Source organism: Chelmon rostratus, chromosome 1 (assembly GCF_017976325.1).
Source record: "Chelmon rostratus isolate fCheRos1 chromosome 1, fCheRos1.pri, whole genome shotgun sequence".
NCBI lineage: Eukaryota > Metazoa > Chordata > Actinopteri > Chaetodontiformes > Chaetodontidae > Chelmon > Chelmon rostratus.
The window spans coordinates 5,462,565-5,484,951 of NC_055658.1; the positions used below are offsets into that span (position 1 = coordinate 5,462,565).

General features: G+C 41.7%; 2 protein-coding genes across 2 annotated transcripts; one reads left to right on the forward strand and one right to left on the reverse strand.

Moving 5' to 3' along the window:
- Nucleotides 1–5,030: 5,030 nt before the first annotated feature.
- Nucleotides 5,031–10,136, reverse strand: LOC121604669 (synapse-associated protein 1-like). Its single transcript, XM_041934250.1, has 9 exons — nucleotides 9,831–10,136; nucleotides 9,313–9,431; nucleotides 9,005–9,071; nucleotides 7,384–7,457; nucleotides 7,118–7,257; nucleotides 6,790–6,944; nucleotides 6,166–6,215; nucleotides 5,917–6,073; nucleotides 5,031–5,802 (listed from the first exon to the last, which is right to left on the reverse strand). Exons 1-9 carry the CDS (start codon nucleotides 10,033–10,035, stop codon nucleotides 5,672–5,674), a joined length of 1,098 nt encoding a protein of 365 aa, XP_041790184.1. The 5' UTR covers nucleotides 10,036–10,136; the 3' UTR covers nucleotides 5,031–5,671.
- Nucleotides 10,137–10,564: 428 nt separating this feature from the next.
- phospho2 (phosphatase, orphan 2) lies at nucleotides 10,565–15,386 on the forward strand. Its single transcript, XM_041937693.1, has 4 exons — nucleotides 10,565–10,622; nucleotides 11,210–11,287; nucleotides 11,535–11,629; nucleotides 11,763–15,386. Exons 2-4 carry the CDS (start codon nucleotides 11,217–11,219, stop codon nucleotides 12,326–12,328), a joined length of 732 nt encoding a protein of 243 aa, XP_041793627.1. The 5' UTR covers nucleotides 10,565–10,622; nucleotides 11,210–11,216; the 3' UTR covers nucleotides 12,329–15,386.
- The last annotated feature ends 7,001 nt before the right edge of the window (nucleotides 15,387–22,387 follow it).

The window sequence follows — 22,387 nt, forward strand, 5'->3', positions numbered from 1 at the left end:
TTATGGCTCTGCTGTTTGTCTATAAAGCTCCTTGTGGCACCACAATAAACCTCTGCCTATGTTAGAAGATGTGACCAGACAAGGTGTTTCAGATCATCTGGTACTGGCCTGTTGAAGTGAACCAAACAGTGAAGACAGAGGGCGAGAACCTTTTTGCAAGACCTGTGCACATATATGTTTGTGCATGTGTAAAAGCCCTTTGTGGCCTGTGTATTGTGTTTTATGTTAAGCATGCGGCGTTACCTTGCTAGTGCAATTTGTCCTAAAGTTTGTATTAAGCTGTCTTTGAACTGTATTTGTGTTCTGCTTTGCACAAAAATCTCCATGACGCACCTGCAGCTGCAGGTGTTAAAGCAGGTTAATATTTAAACCCACAGCATTATCTAATATCATTGTTTGTGCTCACTCGACAATTGAAAGGACATTTTCTACTAAACACTTAACCTTAATCTCGTCATTTGAATCTTGTATGTGCTTCTTATGCTAAAGATAAAAAACAAGCAAGGAAGAAGAATTTGGGGAGGGGGCTAGATTGAGCACCTGGCTCCTCTTTCTGTTAGCTGTCTACGTGAGTGGTTGAGGGTGTGTGTGTGTGTGTATGTGTGTGTGTGTGTGTCTGGAGCAGGATTTGTCAGTTGAATTGTGTGGGTAATAAAGGGCCCTCTGTCTCAGTGATGACAGGTGTGCGCTGAATCACACACACACACACACACACACACACACACACACACAATGATGGAGCTCAGGGCCGAAGTGACAATGCGTTTGTGACCCAGAATATCTGCTGTGAGCTTTGTGTGGACAGAGAGAGTGAGAGTGAAAGACTGGCTGATGAAAGGCTGAGAGAACCAGAATAGAGAGACATAAAACAAAAGTAATAAACATGAGACACAGAGACTGGAAGTCGGCAGACACTCTCCAGCCAACACAAGTTAGTTATCTTATCATCCATCTCCATGCACAAACCATAGCAGACATTGTGGGCAACTGAGTTCCTTGCTTAATAGATGAGCTATTGGTGGTGCAGGGTAAGGCGCAGCAGAGCAGAAAATGTCTGTGCATGCTTGTCAGTAGCAAACAATGTCCTATATACTAGAATATTGCCCCCCGAGTATGTAACATCATCTCCTGGTCAGTATGAACTTGAAGACGAATGCTGTTGTGGTCTATCATGTCACATGGTGGTCAAGGTGCAGGACTGTGGGCTTGACAGCCAATAAGACAAAGCACTTTGTGACACATAGTGGTTGATATAACACTCTATAATTATGGTTTCCCACCAGCAACAATTAAAGGATAATATCTTAAAGCCATCACATGATATTTTGGGATAATTTCACAAGCTGTTAATACAGGGTTCTGTCTGTGAATGTGTGATTTCTGTGTAACTGTGCAAATAAGTGGCACAGTGAGAGGAAGCACACACTTTCGCATAGTGAGGCGTTTTAGATGCTAACAATGAGTTATTACTGCAGTGGTGACAACACACTACAGTACATGCAAGGTCTTGATGAGGGATCTAAACTCTCTGATTTTAACCAATACTCTCACCTTAACCTAACTGTGATATATTCTGTATTTTATTCACTTAAAGCCAAACTGAGGAGAGGAGAGGAGAGGAGAGGAGAGGCTCCTTTGGGTGAACTCACAGGAGCCTCTCCTCTCCTTGTTAAAGTCACCAACAATAGTCACAGAAACTTTTGGGGTGTCAGGGCTCCACCCTCTATAGTTTAAATGAGACAGGATGGTCATAAAGGCAAAAAGGCCGGCATTCCATCCGAAAACAACAGCTTTACTGAGGTTTAAACCAGCTCCACACCTATCACAAGTTCAGCCATCAATCATTAGAGTTTGACTTGTTAAACGTTAATGCTGTTTTCTGCCACATATTTATGATCACTTTCTTTGCAGTGGGTGTCTGTGGGACCTTATTTTAGTCCTTTCATTACAAGTGTCTGTGTAAAGGTCACTGTGGTATGTGCATACACGGACCTGGTTGTAGGTAGAAGGTGAGTCACAGCCCACACAAGCTCAAATGAATGCTAATGCTGCTGTGTTTGCTGGATGTGGCAACTGTTTGAAGACAAATTTAAAAGGTGGTCATGCGTCGCTGTTGTTGTAGTCGCTTATTTCCATCTCCAAAACGATGAAACCTTGAGGAAATTTCAGACTGGGGAATTCAGACCTCATAAATTCAGATACAGGATTTTCAAAGAAAAATATTTACATACATTACCATACATTTAAATGGAAACATTAAAAATTCCGCGTATAAAATTCAAATTGTTATGGCCTTTCTTGGTTTTCATGCCTATTATATAGTAAAGCTTAACTTTGGTACAAGTCTTTCTTTTCACCCTCCAGCAGAAATGCAAATATTACTGTGAACAGTAAGATCATTATTTATAGTCGTTTTGACTGGGGAGTGGGGCACCTCACATTTTGATATTTCTGACATCTGTTTTTACATAGAACTGTTCTGTGTTCTGTATTAAACCTCTAGTATTCCACCTGCTAAGGTGAAAATATACCAAAAGGTGTTTTCAGTGGCTACACAGTTTTTCGCCTTCCTCTCCTCCCTGATCCTCTCTCCCCTACACTTTCACCCTGATCCCTCACCTCTCACTACAAAACTATTATCCTGCATTCATTCCTTTTTTGTTTTTTGTTTTTTAACCCGCCTTCATTTTCAGAACATCCCCTTTGTGTCCTGGCAGTATACAGATAGCATTGTATTGATCCTTGCCGGGAAATATATGCATGTATATATAAAAACTGGTTGGGGAGGTTTGGAGGATACTACATGCCCCACATGAAACACACACACTCTGTGATGTGTGTCCCATGTGATTAAATCTTCTCTGTTTAATCTGTCTCTTTGTCTGGAATACAGACAAGGAAATCTGCAGGCTTTGTGGGCTAGATACACACAAAGAAGCACACACACACCACCCCGCCTTTATGCATTATTAAAAGATAGTTAAACCAAGCAATAAACACACGCACATGGGTCCTCATCTGACGGGCTTTGTCACCATGGTGACGACTGTGTGTCCTGCTACAGAGCAGCTGGTGGAACCCGGCTGTGATGGGAGTGATGTGTGTGAGACAAAACAAAGAGGGGACACAATGAGCAGCGTTGAGAGTCAGTCTATTCATTAAGGTGTCTGCTTTTCACATTATATGCCTGGACGCTCACCTGAAAACCAAGAAGAAGAGTGAAAGCACAGCAGACATTAGCATATTGATCCTTGTATTGATCGCCTGTTGCAAATGAGTATTTATTCTCCCATTCGTTCACTGCTATCTTTATTGTGGTGGGAGTGGGGTTGACACTCCAGACAGCGTACCATCTGGTTCCACCACTCTTCCACTGAAACGTAAGGAGCATGCAGAGACAAGTCCGGCTGTCTGGTTGGCACAAGCAGAGCTATGTGTTTGTCTCATTTAACATGATTACAGACTTTCTACTACCAAAACATCCAGGCATCATTCCACACTGACTTACTCACTCTCTCCACCGACTTTCTTCTCGTGCACCTCTGCACTCTGCCCTCGGTTCCAACTCGCATTCAGCCAGAATAGCATTGTTTGTTCATGCAAACCATATATTAAAAGTCAGACTCTCAGAGTACATCAGTCCAGCTCGGAGAGCTCATACAGAATGGGTCAGCTTGATCCCACACATGAGAGGGCTGCACACAGTGCTGCTTTCTGAAGATGAGGCAGGAAGTTAAAAAGACCACCATGAACCGAAGACATCTCTTCCCTTTCTCGTGAAGAGGTTCAAGAAGATTTAACAAGAAAGTTTCGACACAAATCAACCCAAAATCACCTCTTTTTTCAAGCATTTTAGCCTTTATTAGTACAGAGACAGGAAGTGAGGAGCAATACAGGGGATGGAGGGGTTGGTGGTAACATGTAGCAAAGGTCCTGAGCCAGGCTTGATCCAGGGATCCTGGTCATTGTCTTGGACCTCTAAACCAGCAGAATGCCCCAGAAATTCAAATTCATTGACAGTCATTCACACGAATCTGAGTTTGGCTGAATCAGAAGAAGAACACTAGTATTAAAGGCTCATTTAAATTCTAGTTTCACATCATCTTGGCTTTATTGCCAAGAATTATATGAGAAGATTGATAGGCTGCCATCAATGCATGTGTCTGTTAAATATACGACTAAAGCCAAAAGCCAGTTTGCTTAGCTTAATCTAAAGACTGGAACCAAAACAGGTTGAAAATAAACCACAACTCATTGTTTTTATGAAATGAAATGAAAGCCAATACAGCCAGTAAGCATATTTCACAAAATGTCTAACTATTCATTCAAGGTTGAAATGACTAACTACAAACGTTTGCCTTTTTCAACATGATCAGATGCCGTATCAATTTCCTAGTATGACTAAATGAATAAACAAGTAAGGAAATCATTGAGTCACACACCTGAACGTCTTTCACCTGCCTACTGCTCTGGGTACTGATCATCCGCTGGTGTTATCATCTTATCTAGTGTCCCTCTGTCACATTATAATACACAAAATTAATACACATGTACATCTGAAAACATAAATTACAAAAAGTGGCCTACAAAGGAATGATCTCTTTAAATCTTCTACATGAAGGGTGTAAATTTTGAACGTCTGTTTATCAGACCCTTCACTTAAGTAGTACATTACTGACTCCACTGTAAATAAAGAAACATATTTAGCAGCATCAAAAGTGACAGAAGGCTACTCATTAGACAGAAAAATGGCCCCTGTGTATTTTGCTACTGTCATGGAAATCCTCTTTTATATGTCATGTGTGTTCAAACTCGTCTTTATTCTACATCAATGAGTGGACTTCATGGAAAGTTGAATGTACATGGAGGTCTAACATGCCAAGCCTGTAATGTACCGGTATAAAAACGTGTTATAGCCTCACAAAAGGGCTTTGTAGCATTGATCAAAAATCCCAAACACATTTGCTATCATTTTAAAGCCCAGTTCCCTTTGGCTTTGTCTCCACCTCAAACATGATATATACTGTCCATACAGATAAATATTTATTAAGGATGACAGACAACAGAAATAACAGAACAGAAGATGTACAGTATTTCAGCTGCAGAGAAACAAAGTAAAGACAAGCACACTGGTAAAATACGATACAGAATGTAAAGAGCCAAGCAGATGTAAAGAGAGGGAAATGAAACTAGAATTACAGTGTTAGAATCCTCTTTATTTACATAAATGCAACTTTACATTTGATTTGACTGTACTGTAACTACACTAAGACTTTAGTGTACAACCCACCGGAGAGCAGCTGTGGAAACATAAAATTTCAGTTTTCATTTGAAACTTGCGCTAAAATTCTTGGAACTTGTGCTGCAGCGCCCTCTAGCAGCGTTTCCCATCAGAACAGACAGAGAGGGTAGGGGAAGCAAGGTGAGAAAAAACTCGTTCAGGAAGGATCAACAAAGTAAAACGCCCTGAACAGAACCGCTGTTGAGCAGAGATGACGCACTCTTGCTATTGGAGCTACACCTTCATCAGGAACAGGAGAATGTTTACAAGATAGCAATCACAGTCGGGTGGGGCAGAGGATGTGGAAGTTCATCCCCTTGTGCATCGCCGGTCACTATTCATCCATTCTGGGCCACATCGCTGTACAGGAGACACAGAAGCAGTAGCTGTCTAGCTGTCATCTGCCTGCAGCATCTTCTCGATCTCTTGATCCCATTGGTCGTCTTTGTTGTCTGACTCGGTCACCACCTCGTACTCCTGAAGCTCCTGCTGCAGCTCCTTCTCCCAGTCAGCTGACTCATCTGGACGCAAAAGGAAAGGGAGGATCACGAGCAAGATGATTATTTGCTCTGCAATTTAATAATAGAGACACAACAAGTGGCTGGATAATCAATAAAAACTCATCTAGAGCTAACCATCAGGAGAAGGGACGCTGTCTTTCTTATCCAGCACCAGCTGCTCCATCTCTTTCCTCAGGTCCTCCTGGTTGATGGCCGTCGAGTCGAAAGCATCGCTCACAAACTCGGACACGCCAGGACTTGCCGACATCTCCTCCTCTTCTTCTTGATGTGGCTGAGAGACAGGTAGACGGGACAGAAACTCACTACACTGCTCTACTCCGTCTTAACCTTTAGAATCACAAGTCTTCATTTTAGTACTCCTACCTTCTGTATGCTGTTGATGGAAACCGGTGGAGTTTTTGGTCTGACGTTGTCTACAACAAATAATACAGTGCTGTTAGTTTTCCATATGCAAATCGTGTCTGCTGAGCTCAATGAGCCATGAATTTCCTCTGAAACCACAGCCCCATCTGTGGTTTGGTGTAGAGTATGTATGAGCATCGTTTACAGCAATGACAAGCTGAATATACAATGAGGTGTATGGCAAGAACTGAAGACTCTCATTACTTGTTCATAACACATGAAACCCTTCCCAACATCACTTGGATGGCCCAGTCATGCCACAACGTCAGCCCTCTGAGTTACAGCAACGTTTGTGGAGCAATACATTCTTCACAAATCACACACAGACATGGTGACAAAGCAGAACATCAGTCTTTACGTTTTCCGTAAATAATGAGTGGAAAGGTTGTACACCAGAATAAACAGATACTTACAAAAATCAATGAAGTTTTCTAGTCGGGGTGTATTTCTGGAGTTTTATTCATTAGTCCACACAGTTTCATGCACAGTATGGTTATAAAATGGGCAAATGCAGCACTGGCAGTGGCCAGTGTTGATGCGGCGACAAGCCCCTGTGAAACACCTCTGCTGTAGTGAAAGTCTGACCTGTTAAGACGACGTCCTCAGGTGAAGCATTGGCCCCTCTGTCCTCACCGTCCATCTGCTGCTGCTGCTGGGCTGCCAGCGCTGTGAGCTGAGCTGACTGCTTGATCAGAGACACGCGGTAGAAATAGTTCCTCCAGAAAACCTCCTCCTTCACACTGTCAAACACAAACACATCACCGTCCATTTCACCGTGCTGATTCAACCGGCACTGGTAGTGTAATTGTGTCCGGTTAACACTCTCGCAGGAACAGGCGCATAATGTCAAATATGTAATGTTCACGCATGCATGCCACCACACACACACACACAGTGCTTTAGGACTACTGACTGTTTAGGAACCAAGTCAAAGCGCATGCGGTTGAGGAGCTGGTCTTCCTCCAGCATCACTGCAGCCAGAGGATACATCTGCTCCATGTCAAAGTGGAACTGAACACCAGCGGGAGGGTCTCGCAAGAAATTCCTCTTGTCCTGCAATCGGAGAGCTCAGTTTTAACAAAAAGGTTCAATCCCTGCAGAGATAATCAGAAATATAATATCGCGATAATGTCACGGACAGGTCGATACACTCGTACAGTGTGAGATGTCTTTGCTTACAGCTGACAGAGCAAGGATCTGTTGCTGGATCGTCTCCTCCTCATTGTAGCCGACCCAGGGAGGCACTGCTGCTTCTAGACGCACATCAGCACACACACACACACACGCACACACCTTCAGTCACATAGTGTGAAAAATTCACCTTGACACAAAGTACACAAGACGATCAGACAAAAGTTGTGTTCAGAAAGGTGTTGCATCATTTAGTTGCTGGTCTTATCTCTCAGACACACACAAACCTGGATCTGTGATACCAGAACGAGCTGCAAGTTCACTGCTTCTCACTGACAGAACGCACGCATGAACGATACCACATCTTCTATCAGTACGATCTCGCACGGTTACATTTATAAGGTTGAATTTATCAGTCTGTCAGTCCCCTGTTAAGCACTTTGCGTTGCTGCACAAATAAAGTTTGATTAACTCGTTGCTTATTATATATTATGTGTGCACCAACTGATTTTACCAAGTCCTTGGCCAGAAATTTAAGGGTTTTGAAAATCAGGTTTTCAACAAGAAGTGGGCAACGTTATTAGACACTAATGCTCATAAAGCACTGATGAAAACCAAGCTTTTTGTTATTCTTTGTATACTTCTGTCAGTTACAGTCAAGAATTCAGGAGTATATGCTGAATACAGTATGCACAATATTTATTACATATGTCTATAATCCTACTAGTTATCATCTGACATCTGACCTTCTTACTTTTCTTGTTATTTTTCCCCCATGTGACCGAGTGTCACGTGTCTGCCCACACAGTTTGACAGCTGACATGATGTGTTGTATGTCTAAGAATCGCCTTTGTTGTTTGCTTGATGTCCTGTCATACGGATGCTATATTGCCTTTTCACTTCCTTGTGTCTAAATGACATTTCGGTGAGTGACAAAAACTTTAAAACATCATAAAAAAGATGCTACAGAAGAAAATCTTTCACTTCCAAAAAAAATAAAAGGTGGTGGTAAGACGGAAAAAAAGTGCTGTGCTTTGTCTTTTAGAAGAGACGCTGACACCAGCCCGGATTAACAGCAATTACAATGGATTCTAATGTTGACAGACGTTGGGTGGAGTCTTACTTTATGTAGCTATGTAAACTAAAAAAACATTAAACATACTACAAGAGGTTATGAAACAGTCTCAATTTAATACTGATTCATGACCTACACGAGCGAACGAGACAATCAGACAGGAAGGGCCTTCGTTCCCAGACAAAGTTTAGCAGTGAGTCGTATGGTAGCCAATGTTTAAAATAAGCTGTGTCTTTCTTTTGCTCACTTCCAAAACAAAAGCGTGCGCGAGCCAGATCAACATCTTTATGAATCCAGGCAGTGGAAACACTATAACGTTTGTCCACAGGGCCGCAAAAACCAACACAAAATGATATTTCTTGTAATTGCTTTAACAGCTGTAGCTTCTCTCTACTGTGAAAAAGTGACTTCGCTGTTCACAATTTACATTACTGACATGTTGGCACTGTTTCAGCACTTTCATCATCGAGACCTGGAGTTCCGAGAAACAGTTTCTCCCACAATCTGCATTGGGAGCTAGTTTGCCCTGTAAAGCAAGTGTTCTTTACAGAGTAATTACTTCAAGAAGACCATCGCTTTCCCATCTGATTTTACCTGATTTTTTTGCCTTCTTCTCTTGTACAAACTTCTCTTGCTCCTTTTGGAAGTCTCCAAGAAAAGTCTGCAAATACACAAGTGTAACACACACACACAGAGAGACACATGCGTTAAATGGAGGAAAGGCCTTATCATTTGGGGAAAAAGCACATTTCAAAGGTAAGATTGTAATGCTAAAGTGATGCCATGTTCACTAGAGTGCTACACTTGACAACAACAAGTAAAAGCCCTCTAATTGCACACATTAACCCCGTGTTCTTCTTAACGCTGCTGAACCTGCCTATCAAGCCAGAGGAGCAACATGCCTTGTCTATGATGCCATCGATTTTCCCTTCTTCCACAGTCTTCTTGAGGGTCTGAGCTGTCTCCACCACCGACTCGGAGATCTTCTTCGTGGCACTGGATGCAAAACTGAAGATGTAATCTTCAGATGGAGGAGGAGGATGAGAGGATAGAGTGGTTGACAACAGCATCATACTGTCGGACGGTTACTTAGAACATTGCTACAACAACACAAGCAGATGAGACGACAGCTACCCCTGCAGTCACACATCCTCTTGTTAGCACTGGGTAAAGATCGACTTAGCTGAAGTTACATTTCATGAGAATACAGAATAGGATGGAGACATCTTTCACCGAGAACCACACTGTATTGATTTAAATGCTTTCTGATGAGTTAACATGGACAGACAGACCGACGTCACGCTGTATAAGACAACCAAATCCTCGAGCCACTGGGAAGCAAGTTAGCTAATTACTTAGCACGACGCTAAACGAATGTCGATCAGACAACAATAATGTAGGGGAAACAGTTCCTTCTCACCACCCAGTCCTTTGCCCTGCTCAGAGCTCTCCTGGTTCGCTTCTGGTTCTTCTCCATCGTTGTCAGCTGGTTGCTGTTTGTTTACCTCGTTTTGTGCCTCTACCACCTTCTCTTCCTGCTCTTCACTCAAGTTTTCTTTGTCTTCCGGTGTCTTCGTGTATGTCGGGTTCTCCAAACCCAACCACGTCCCGAAACCTTTAAACATATTGGTCGAAATTAAACACTGTTAGCTTAAAGATGACAAAAACAACAATCCGAACAGGAGGTTATTCTTGACTTTATGCAACCAGGAACTACACTGTCAAGATTTCTTCTTCTCTGTTTGCTGTTTTGTAATTCAGGTTGTGTGTTACTGCCACCCAGCGGTCAAAACGGTGGCATGACGCCTTCAGGTGTGCCCTGGATAAATGGGAGAACAGTAGGTAATAGATTTTCGGTTGTCATTACAGCACACTCGGTGCTTTGGTCGGAAATGTAAACAACTATATAATACAGCAAGTGCATTCACTATGGAAATATTATTACTTTTTAATTACAGCAACCCCCGAACACTGTTTCTAAAATTAAAAAAAAACATATTCAAGCTAGTATGATTCCTCAAAGTTTATGTTTATCTGGAAAACAATAGGAACGCCTGTTACTATTATAATAATCCTTTTAATACTTGCTTTTGGACTCCAAAAAGCGGCACTTCACCAACAGGGGGCGGTAATGAGCCCAGAATTGTTCCACATCTTGAAACATAAGACGAGGAGGAAGACAGACCGGTGGATTGACATCAGGCAGACGGAGGTCAGTTTGCGGTTGAAAATATGTTTTTTATGTTACTTATGTCTCTTAACCTAGGGTAAAGTCTAGTGTAGAAACCACTGTAATCCTGATCCCGATCTGAACTGTTGGAGCAGAATTTGAATGGGACGGTTAGCCGGGCTGCTAGGCTGTTCACTTTAAGGAGACGAGGGAACACCAAACTTCTTATAAAAAGAAGTCACTTAAAACATAGTGACTTTCAACATAATTGCTGTATTAAATAGAAAGTAAATGAAAAGATTTTAGGATTCATTTAGGTGTGGTGGTACAATCGGCATATAGAGAAGGGGGTGCTTATTGACAGTTAATATATATGGATGACACAGTTTATCGGCGTTCAACAGTCGCTGGTAAAAGATAAGCTGGTTGAGCGGAACAGGCAGAACCACTGATCACAACAGTAACATGATATATTAACCAAACCCCACTCTAGCTAATATGCGTAATACAACTTAGTCTACTGAAAAAAGGGTTAGTATTAGTATTATTTATTTTCGTTTAAGGTCCAGAAGATAATTGCTTCTTACTGTACATTGTTCTTTATTTGAAGCTGTTATGTGTTTCTCCAGGTGAAAAATGAAGACTCTGATGGTGTTTGATTTTGACCACACTGTGGTGGATGACAACAGTGACACTTGGGTGATTAGGTAAATAGTGTATTTGATATTAATATATATATTCATATATTGAATCAATTGATGATTCACTATAAAATGCTGCAGAATGTCTAAAAATCTATAGTAATACTACCACAGGAATATTTGACACGAAGAGATCTGACAGGAAAAATTTACAGTATAGAGAAACAGATGAAATAGAATTTCCTGAATTCTAATTATAAGCACCATCAGCACGTTATTCACAGTGAATCTTTTTTGTTTTCTCTCTGCTCAGGTGTCTTCCTGGTCAGACTCTTCCTGACTCTGTGAAGAATTCCTACAGAAAAGGCCACTGGACTGAGTTCATGGGCAGAGTGATGAACTACATTGGTGAGAATTTGTTACCCTGTTTGTAGTCCGCCCTGCTACAAACAGCTGCTAAAAACATGCTCATTAATATTTTATTACTACCTCCAGCCTGCTTATTCTCCAGTCCTCTGATCGTTCTTTCTATCTCGTCCAGGAGACCAGGAGGTCAGCCCCGACAGGGTCCGCAGTGTGATGGAGACCATCCCCTTCACAGCTGGAATGACTGATTTGCTGACATTCATATCACAGCATAAAAGCACAATTGACTGCATAGTCATCTCTGACTCCAACACCATGTTCATAGACTGGATCCTCCACGCATCTGGACTCCAGGCGGCTGTCGATAAGGTTTTCACCAACCCGGCTAAGTTCAATGAGCTGGGGTACATGGAAGTACAGTGCTACCACTCCCATGACTGCGATCGATGCCCCGTCAACCTCTGTAAGAAAAAAGTCCTGGAGCTGTATCTGTCGGAGCAGTCAGATAGAGGTGTGGAGTACAAGCAGATATTTTACGTGGGGGACGGTGGGAATGATCTCTGCCCTACTTCCTGTCTGAGAGGGCACGATGTTGCAATGCCCAGGAAGGGGTACACCCTGGAGAAACTGCTGGCCAAACTGAAAGGTCAGGAGGATAACACCTCGCTTAGAGCTAAAGTCATTGCCTGGAGCAGTGGCACTGACATTCTTGAGGAACTGAAAGCAAGTATGCAGTCGTAGCCAGCACCGTACTTGACTGACTTCTCAGTTGTAACTGAAATATTGCACTGATGGCAAGTATTGGGTCTGCATCAGGCACATGCTGCTTCCCGTAATTGTTTGAATTTTTAAAAAAACATAATCAAGACAGTATTTTTAATTGCATTTATTGAGCACAATTTTGATGTAAAATTACTTTCATGCACTTACAAACTCCTAAAAGTTGATTCATCTGCAGGAAATTGTAATATTTGGCAACATACACAACCCCCTCAAACAAGGCTGGAGTTGTCGTTATCTGAGCAAAGTTAACTGGATCTGTTGAACTGAAATTCAGTGACGTTTACCTTATTTGCTTTCTTGCTAGGATTGATATCACTCTCATGTCTGTACGCTAAATATAAAACTACAGCTCACAGCCGATTAACTTAGCTTAGCATTAGGCAGGGGGGAACCAGCTCGTCTTGTTCTGTTCAAAGGTAACTTTATTTTTTCTACCATTACCTGTATGCTTAATAGCATGTCTTTTTCTTGTCTGTTTTACCCAAATAATAACACATAATGTGCTAATTAGGAACATTTAAACAAAAAAAAAAAAAAAAGAAGAAGACATGTTCTGTAGCTTTTCAGGTGCTGGAAAGCAGAGGTTGTTACCTTTGGGCAGAGCCAGGCTAGCTGTTTCCCCCTGCTTTCAGCCATTGTGCTAACCTAAGCTAAGCTAATCGTCCCCTGTGGCCTGTTGCACCAGGCATACGTAAGTTTTCTCTTTGGTCAGGGTGCAAAGTCCAAACTAAATGATAAATGTGCCAGTTAGTTTTGTTACTAAAGCTACTACTCTGGTGTAAAGTCCAAATTAAGCAAAATATTATGGCAGAATAGGACATTATCACTTCTTGGGGCCAGTCAGTGAAAAGCATCGTTCTTAACGGGGTGTTTGTTACTGTGTTGTCACTCATGCGCCATCGTTTTTGACCTCTTTGCTACATAATAGCAAAGCAGCTAATGCTAAAAATAGCTAATGATAACAAGGTCGTCAGAAACTGATAATGATTGACTACACTGGCAAACTGTTATCAAATGGTAGTTGTAAATTCTAAAGTTATCTAACTTGTATATTTGCTTGCCCTACACTATAATGTTAGTGTTTAATGTCAGATTTAGTCGAGCTACCAGCTTTGCTAGCTACTGTGATGCTATGTTGACGTTGGTGTGTGTGCTGCACAGTGTGCAGTAACTGTACCGTGCTGCACGGCGTCCTGTAACGTTACACGAGTGGTTTGTGTACTGTCACAGAGAACGTGTTTGCCGACACAAAGCAGCTGGCGTAATTAGCTTCTCTTCATCGTCCCATGTTATCCCTCCTTTCAATACAATGCTACATGCCAACTGCTGTTTTACAGAGGACTTTACACCCACTAAGGGCTAGGTGTAACATTTAAGTTGTGATTGATGCCTACGCTGGGACTAACGACATTCAAACCAGGCTACGTTTGAATTTCCACATAGCTGGTGCGAACCACTGCTGGTTCTTCCTCCATATTTATCTGACAGACATGATAGTAGTATCTATCTCCTCTTTTAAATTCGGGCCGAGAGAGCGAATTAGCTTGTTTCCCAAAAACTATTCCTTTGGGTATTAAGTTCAGCCTATTTTCCAAGTATCAGCGCTCAACCACGAAGTGCAATAGATGCTGACGTCTTCCAGCTACGCTTTAACAGCATTGATCCATCCCATCAGTGCTTCATGACAGTTCATGTGTCAGTCATGCACCAGGCCACGGCAGAGCACTTCAGCTGACCTAACACTATAAAACATACAAATACACTTTATGACCTGGTTTATTGTGTTAGTGCTTTGTTGTAGCAGGACTTTTTTCTACTGCAGACATTTGGACTCGTCAGGGGGAAAAGCACAGGTGTTTCTAATGACATTAACAAAGCTTCTGTCCTGTAAAGTGGCCCAGTAAGTGAGTGTGACAGTGAGCCAGCATGCACAGTACCAGGAGCCTGAAACCGAAGCAGCTAAATGGAATCCAGCCATCATTCACGTTGTCATTTACACCCATGCTTTTCCTTCTGTGACATGACAAAACATTTTCAATGAAAAAGGTCTAGTTCAGCTAAAAAAAAGCATGATTTTTGCTCAGAGCTATGGCATCATTTATAATGCATAACACCTCTACATTAACTTACCTCAGTTGCCCTATAGGTTAAATGAGATTAAAGAAACTGAGCGGTATCTCCACTGAAACATTTTCCTAATTTCTACAGAATGCAAACTATCTTGCCAAATAAGTTATTAATGATATGTCAGAGTTGTATAATGTTTCTTAATATTTTAACTGAATGTGTAACATGACTTCTGATATGAGAAATAGGTTCCATTGCTTTAAACCCTTCATTTTAAGATCATACAGTAGGAGAGCACACATAACTAAGATAATTACTTAGCTGGATTTTGGATTTATCATGTTTTGGATTTATCATGTTTTGGTTCTTGATGCAGTTTATCTAATATGTGACGCTATGAACATCTCAGGTCTGTTTGTAGTCATAGTGAAGCTGCCTTGATTGTTTAAACCAGGTTTGGATTAACCTGATCATGGTAACTGGGTTTGCTCTATTAAATGGCATAAATCTCAAGTATTTGTTTTAGCGAAATGAACAAAAAGCTCAGGTTTTTCTCCAATAGCCCCAGATTTTCTGGGTTGTGTGGATAACTTTCCTGAGGTGTTGGTCCTGAGGTCATCCACACTTCATACTTCACACTTCCACACTGTTTGAGAGGCTCCAGGATTTATTCAGTAATGTAATCCACGTAACCAGGAAACTGTCTTAGATAGTATTGGAGTAATTCTTGGACTTGATCCAAGTTTCTCATTGCCAGTTTCTATTACCCGACAGAGTATTGTGTTTCCACCTTTAATGTTCATTGAAACACATGCATTGAGAGATGTTTTTTGATGTTCTCATGAGGCAACATGTTATGAAATATTGTTTGTTTATTTTTAGGGGTTAGCAGCCCGGAGCCCGATTGTGTTTGTTCTCATTCATCTTGTAATTCTGATGATAAAATTAAAACCAGAAATCTTGAATCTATTTTTACTTTATGTACCATTCACTGACTGACCAGAAAAAAGAACCCCCCCCACAACTCAATTGAGGGAAAGTTGTGGAACGCTCCAAAAACACCTGTTTGGAACATCCCACAGGTAAATAGGTTGATTAGTAACAGCATCCTCATAACTTCATAACTTTGTGAACACATAATTGGATATAGGATGTTATTACATGGACTCAGAAACACTTCAGAAAACTGTTGGTAAACACAGTTATATTGCAAATGATATGATTCTGCTTTTATTAATGTTTGACACAACTTTTCTGGAATCAGGGTTGCATACATGGAATGGACAAATCGCACCTGATGCCGTCCATTAGAGGTCTAAAAGGGCCATCTGAGCCATGCAGATACCTCCATAGATGTCTGAAACATGTTTGTCACCACTTTCAAACTGCACTTTGGAGACAGTCTATAGCAGGCATCTCAAACCGGTTCGATAAAGGGCCGCATGGCTGCAGGTTTTCATTCCAACCCAGGAGGAGCACATCAGGCCAACCAATCAACATCAAGGGATCACTTAGTTGTCAGCTGAAGACTGAGATCAGCTGATTAATTGATTCCAGCCTGGTGTGTTCCTCCTTGGTTGGAATGAAAACTTGCAGCCACGCGGCCCTTTATGGAACCGGTTTGAGATGCCTGGTCTATAGTATACTGGCCCTTCATTAATCATGGACTACAGTGTAGGTTTGACCTGCCAAGAAAATGCAAGCATCCAGTCAGTGAGAATGTTAGCACGCAAATATTTGCTGATAAGCACTAAACAAAGTTGCCTCGCCTGCACGTATTCAGTCATAAACCAACATATTGGACACATTAAAATGTCGACCTGATGATGCTGCTGGATTGAGACGTTTCACTGAAAACCACAAATGTCAACCTGAGAGAAAGAGTCACCAAAGTCATCGTGGTAGGGATCCATGAAAGTCTGAGCAAAATGTTGTGCTCTTCCATCTTTTAGACATTTAGATATTTCACAGGATGAATGACAGCAGGAAAGTTCACGGTATCATCACAGTCAGTCATCCCCTGGAAGTAATGAGAGATAAACTAAATGAAGCTTACTGATGCATCATAATTTTCTTCTGATATCATTATTGATATCATTATTATGTGCCGTTGCCATCAAAACTTCAAACAGGGGTTAACTAAATAGCTAATGTAGCCTCACTTTTCAGACAGGCAGATGTGCCTGGATGCAAAGATGCAAAAGATTCCTCCCCAAGACTGAGAGAAAAAACAACCCATCACTATTGGCACAAGCATAGAGGGATTTGAAGATGGATTTGAACAGGGATGCAGGCCAACATCTCACAGAGACAGCTCTTGCCTAAGATCTAACCTGGTGTTATGGTCCAAGACTCAGCAGGCTTTGTTTACTCCCTGAATTCCCTCTTCAGTGGGAAGAAGCTTTGGATGAGGCTTGCTGTATTAAAGGAAGATGCTTAGTTGCATAAGTAAGAGCCAGGCTCAACAGTGAGGCTGTCAAACAAGTTTTGGAAGTTTGGACTAGTTTACTCAGAAGGTTTGGTGTTCGGGCCAGAAAGAAGGCCCAGAAACAGCTTGTGTCTGTGCACGACCAGAGACGGAATCCATCACATCGTGAATTACTGCATTTATGTCAGGATGCCTTAACTATAATCGCTGTTTTTGATCATCTTTCAGTTTTGAATGATCCATTTTGAGTTCTATTGGCAAGGAGCTCCACATTCAGTTTGAGTACTTTTAGCATTAGATATTACTACGCCTTACGTCATGCTTATTCCTAAATCAGTGTGAGTGTTTGGATGCAGAGCTGCAACAGTTGGCTGATTCATCGTTTATTTGATCAGTTGGCAACGATTTCATAAATCCATTGTCTTGAGTCGTTATTTTGAAACAACAAATAGCAGCATTCACTGGTTCCAGCTTCTCAGATATGAATATCAGCCGGTGTCCATAGTCCTCTATGATTATAAACTTTATGAACCTTAATAGGCCTGCTGATTACACTCTTGAGTGAACCCTGCCCCCAACACCCCTCTCTTTACAGCCTCTATAATCTCATGTCCAGCTCTGCTGATGGTGACAGTGTGGAATATATGCAGTGGTCCTGGTTGATTTTCTTATCAATGCATGGGTGACTCATCAGCAACAGCTGCGCCAAAAGGTAGACGTACATAACTGGAATATATGCTATTTGGCCTCCAAAATAAATGCTTCAATTTATCAAAATTTCAAAGTTAAAGTACAGAACTGTTAAGAAAATGTGCTTAAAGTATCAACAGCTGGATGTAATTTGTCAAGACTAATTTGAACTACTTAAGATATTATTAGCTAGTTTAACCAATAACAATGCATCACATTTGATCATTTGACACACTGTATAGTATGTAAATAAATAATGGCATAGAGGGAATAGAATAGAGCTAGTATGTGAGAGAAAGAATAAAATAGAGCAATACAACTACAAAGAGACAGAAATACTTAAGTAAGAAGAATACAGTGCTTAAAAATGTACTTATATAGTTGCTTTGCACCACTGGTTTAGACCATCAGGTTATCATCCGGAGGTGACCAAAGCCTGGTTCATGCTCCATTAGGAAGAAGTGTGCTCAAACCTAAACAAGAGTTTATTTTGAAACCAGAACCACATGAATCGTCAAGGCCATGTCACTTAATAACAACAACACTGAGAAGCTGTCACAATAATTTTCGCTAACAAGAGAGATTAAATAACCGTCTTTGCAAAGTCCTTTGAAATTCAGAGGAGCCAACATCATATCTTGTGAACCGTGTTGATCAGGTATGTTATTGTGCCCACTGTCCAGTCAAAGTTATGGATCATGCTTCAAATGTGGTTTTCTTTTTTGGAAATTCAAACTTTTTCTTGTTTTATTCCAGAATGTGTTTTACCACATACTTCAGTTCATTAACAAGTGGAAGTATCCAAACCCAGCTAGAAATAATGATACAAGAGGCAGTAGTGTAAGTTTGTGTCACTGGCTCAGCTGTAGTATTATTCATGATTTTCTAAAGTGTTTTCCAGATGTGTCAGAATATTTGCAGGAGTTTGGGGGAAACCAGATCTGTAAGAGAATCTCAACACCATAATTTAACACCACAAATGAAGCATGTGTGCTATATCACCATAACACCATTTATTATGCATGAAGTGTTGATGAATATTTAAAGGAGCAATCCTTGATTTCAGCAGGCAAATGTCTCATTTGCACACCAAACTGAAGAATGGAGTAAGAGACCGCGGGGCACCACAGTAATTTACATCCCTCTTTTCTGATGCATTACACTTTTCACTCATCGTAGAAAACCCCAAAGACGTGGTTGTGACATTTTACACGCAGAACAAAGCCATTTTAAAATGCATTTGTCATAATCAAACTGATGATACGTATAGAAACCTATTATGTGACATGTTTGTTTAGTTTAGTTTCACTGTAATGCCACAGACAGACTACAAGAAAATCACCCAGAAGACCCCGAGATCTACATACATGTATGACTTCCAGGATGTGAGCCTCGCCGAGGAGCTCTGTGCCCCGAGAGGCTTTTACTCTGAAGGCCTGTTCACAGACATCGACCTCCTCTGGCCAGGTCCTGCACTGCCACAAGGTGGCACTCTGTGCACGCAGCTCATACTTCATGTCATGTTTACTGCTGACATGAGGGAGAGGACCAATAGCTTGTCAGGTATGTATGAGCGTGTGAGGGAAAGGGAGATGAAGGGGTCATCATGGTTCGATTATGCTTGTCTATCGAACTCATATTGGATGCCCCACTGCCATCTGCAGGCAATCAGCATTGACCCACCACGTGCACCTGCATCAAGTGTCTTTTGTGTCTTATGGTGTAAGCAATAGACACTGTTGTATGCAAATGTGTATGGATGAGTGACTAAAAAGCACTCAGGGCAATGTCAAATGGGTGAATAAAACGTATGAAATCATGACAAAATAATAGCAACATCATAGATATATAGTATACGGTGTACTTCATACTGTGGTTCACAGCGTTGTAAACACCTTGTTGGCATCTAGTCATCCAGTTCAGGACATACTGCAAATTTATTGATAGAGTGATTTAAAGGCTGTCATTCAAGTGGACAACCTGGGCTCATGTCCCGCTTTGCTCATGTTGGCAAACATCTGCTGAGCTGTACAGTCCTTTAGAGAGACAATGAATGCCCTACCAGCTCCAGCAGTGCAATTCTCCAGCTCTCCCTGACCTCTGACCTCCCTGTAAGAGAGGGGGGCAAGAAAAGAGAGAAAAGATTCTTCAAGAGGTAAATAAATTATCACAAAGACCATTGAAACTAGCATGGTGTAGCCAGGGTCTTGTTTTCTGCCAGACTGGATGGTAGTAGTTAACAGGGAAGCTGGGTCATGAAGAGAAAGGCCTGCAAGTGATCACAATACAAGAACTTCCCCTCCATATTGTCCCCCATGATGAAATTATTGGGAAGAATGTCGATGACCCAATCACCCCGGTCCATGCACTCATCTGAAGTCCCTATTTATCCCATTGAAAATTATACAGCCTGACAGTGAGGGAAGGATAGGCTCCTCCTTATCTTGGTAATCCTTACATCAGTTGTTTCCACACCGCATAACTCCTCCTCTCCTCTCCTCTCCTCTCCTCTCCTCTCCTCTCCTCTCCTCTCCTCTCCTCTCTGCTCCTCTTTTCTCCTCTCCCCTCCTCTGCTCTCCTCTCCTCTCCGCTCCTCTCCTCTCCTCTCCTCTCCTCTCCTCTCCTCTCCTCTCCGCTCCTCTTTTCTCCTCTCCCCTCCTCTGCTCTGCTCTCCTCTCTCTCCTCTCCTCTCCTCTCCTCTCCTCTCCTCTCCTCTCCTCTCCTCTCCTCTTTTCTCCTCTCCTCTCCTCTCCTCTCCTCTCCTCTCCTCTCCTCTCCTCTCCTCTCCTCTCAGGCTGCCGGTAATGGAGGTGGAGGTATTATCAGCATTGGTAGATTACATCTACTCCTCCAGACTGACCATAACCCAACTGAACGTGTAGAGCTTGCTGAAGGCCGCTGAGAAGAAGGCCTGCGAGGCTTTCCTGGTGCGTCTGCTGGATGTGGACAACTGCCTCAGCATGCTGGCCTCCTCCCAGCTCTAGGCACGCCTTACCCTGGAGAAAGAAGACTGCAGGCTGCTGGCAGGCAGGTCAGAGATCAGCTCTTTCTTTTTAGCGATTTTCTTTTTTTCTTTGCAGTGTCAAAATGGTAATTTTTAGAGAACAAATTGAAATCAGAACAGGACTTTTCTGAATTGGAGTATTTGCTTTGCATGCTACTTAATTAACGTGTGCTGTGCTGTGATCTTAAAAAGGTCATTACCGTGAGGCTCTTCAAAGAAATTCACACATGAACAAATGAATTCAGACAAAAATCTTGGTTTTTATTGAAGTGTTGTTTCCTTGGATATAACAAATCCCCTATTGCAATCCCTCCATCTATAAATATTTTTACTATAAGCTATGGTTGCCAAAGTGACTCTATTCTCTGTAAAAAAATCTCCAAGTCATTTAATTTCAGGTACTTTGCTGCAGGTTTCATGAGGTGATCAAAGAAGAGGAATTTGTAGAACTGGATCTCGACAGCTTGAGGACTGTTGTAGTGGAGGAGAATGAGGAAGTGGTGAGTCATTTGACAGCCACCTTTCTATGTTCACCCTCATGTCCAGCGAGCTATTTCTGGGCTGTACCATGTATGTGAGTGGGGAGTAAACAACCAACACTACTGAGGTGTTGGACACAGTCTGGGAGTACAACAGCCATTCTGACTATTGGAATAAGCTGCATTTACAGCTTATTGCACTGCCTGTAAGTGGCCCCAACTTTTATTAAAGGAAGTAAAAGTCTCAATATCACAATGGGAAATACTCCTTCAGGCTGTGTTTAGTCTGACATTAGCTCTGCATGAAAAACTGCATCTGTGGCCACTTCAAAATGACATGGCAAATTAGGTGAATCTGGCTCGACAGCAGGAGCAAAATGTAGCGCTATATCTGTGAATCCAGTACGTGCAAGCGCATATTCCTGATACATTACTTTGTGATGTGAACTCCATATTTACCTGGTAGTGCTAAAAACAGCTAAAATAAAATGATGGCCACGGCGATCACTGTCCACCATTGTAGAGTCTCTCTGCATAATGTTCTGAAAAGCTGTGTAGTGTTTTGTCTTCTCCAACTGATCTCCTTGGATCATTTTTTATTCTCTCTCAACACGACCAAACAAACAGCACAGCCCCTCCCAACGCAACCCCTCGCATTATTTTAAATGCAGGATTGTTTTCAGTCCAAGTAAATGCAGGACAGGGGGTGACCCCTGTCAGAATGTTATATTAAATTACATTATTGTAGCCAGTTGATATTAACTTCTTTAAACAATGCTAGGTTTTTGAATTTCAATCCTCAAACTAACTAAACCTGTCTGATAAATTCAATGGAGTAAACAGTATTATTGCCATCTGTAATAATGTAATGTACAGTATGTAATGCAGAAAGTAGCATAGAATGGAAATGATGAAAAGATGCTCAAATAAAATGAAAAAAGGAAATAATCTTTTCATTATTGTATTATAGCACTTCAGTACTGCTCTGTTCTGTTGTTTCCTTTGAGTAAACGTCCTTGCTATCCACTGCTGCACTCTACTACTGATCAACTTACAGAACTTATGAGGCGCTTAACACAAAAGTGTGGGCTGATTTCTATTTTGCCCATAATGTTTAAACTTGGTATGAACTTTTGAAGTAAAATATATAATAATAATATTCATAATCCCCCCTGCAGGTACTGCCACTGTTCTGTGGCCTGCTGTGGCCGTGTGTATGTTATGGGAGGCTACAGAGGCGGTTCAGCAATGCCACGGACTGAACTGTTTGACCCGCTAAAGAGGAGGATGGATGGCTGTAGCTGATTTTGTGCAAGGTGTGTCTCTCCAAGTCTGTCACACATTCCACA

What these genes read in the sequence shown, in the direction of transcription:
- LOC121604669 (XM_041934250.1), bottom strand. Translation starts at nt 10,035, where the DNA reads ATGTTTAAAGGTTTCGGGACGTGGTTGGGTTTGGAGAACCCGACATAC. An exon ending in AGATCCTTGCTCTGTCAGCT is followed by an intron (nt 7,258 to 7,383) that starts GTAAGCAAAGAC and finishes CTCCGATTGCAG; the next exon opens with GACAAGAGGAATTTCTTGCG. An exon ending in CCATCAACAGCATACAGAAG is followed by an intron (nt 6,074 to 6,165) that starts GTAGGAGTACTA and finishes CCTGTCTCTCAG; the next exon opens with CCACATCAAGAAGAAGAGGA.
- phospho2 (XM_041937693.1), top strand. Translation starts at nt 11,217, where the DNA reads ATGAAGACTCTGATGGTGTTTGATTTTGACCACACTGTGGTGGATGAC. An exon ending in AGTGACACTTGGGTGATTAG is followed by an intron (nt 11,288 to 11,534) that starts GTAAATAGTGTA and finishes CTCTCTGCTCAG; the next exon opens with GTGTCTTCCTGGTCAGACTC. An exon ending in CAGAGTGATGAACTACATTG is followed by an intron (nt 11,630 to 11,762) that starts GTGAGAATTTGT and finishes TATCTCGTCCAG; the next exon opens with GAGACCAGGAGGTCAGCCCC.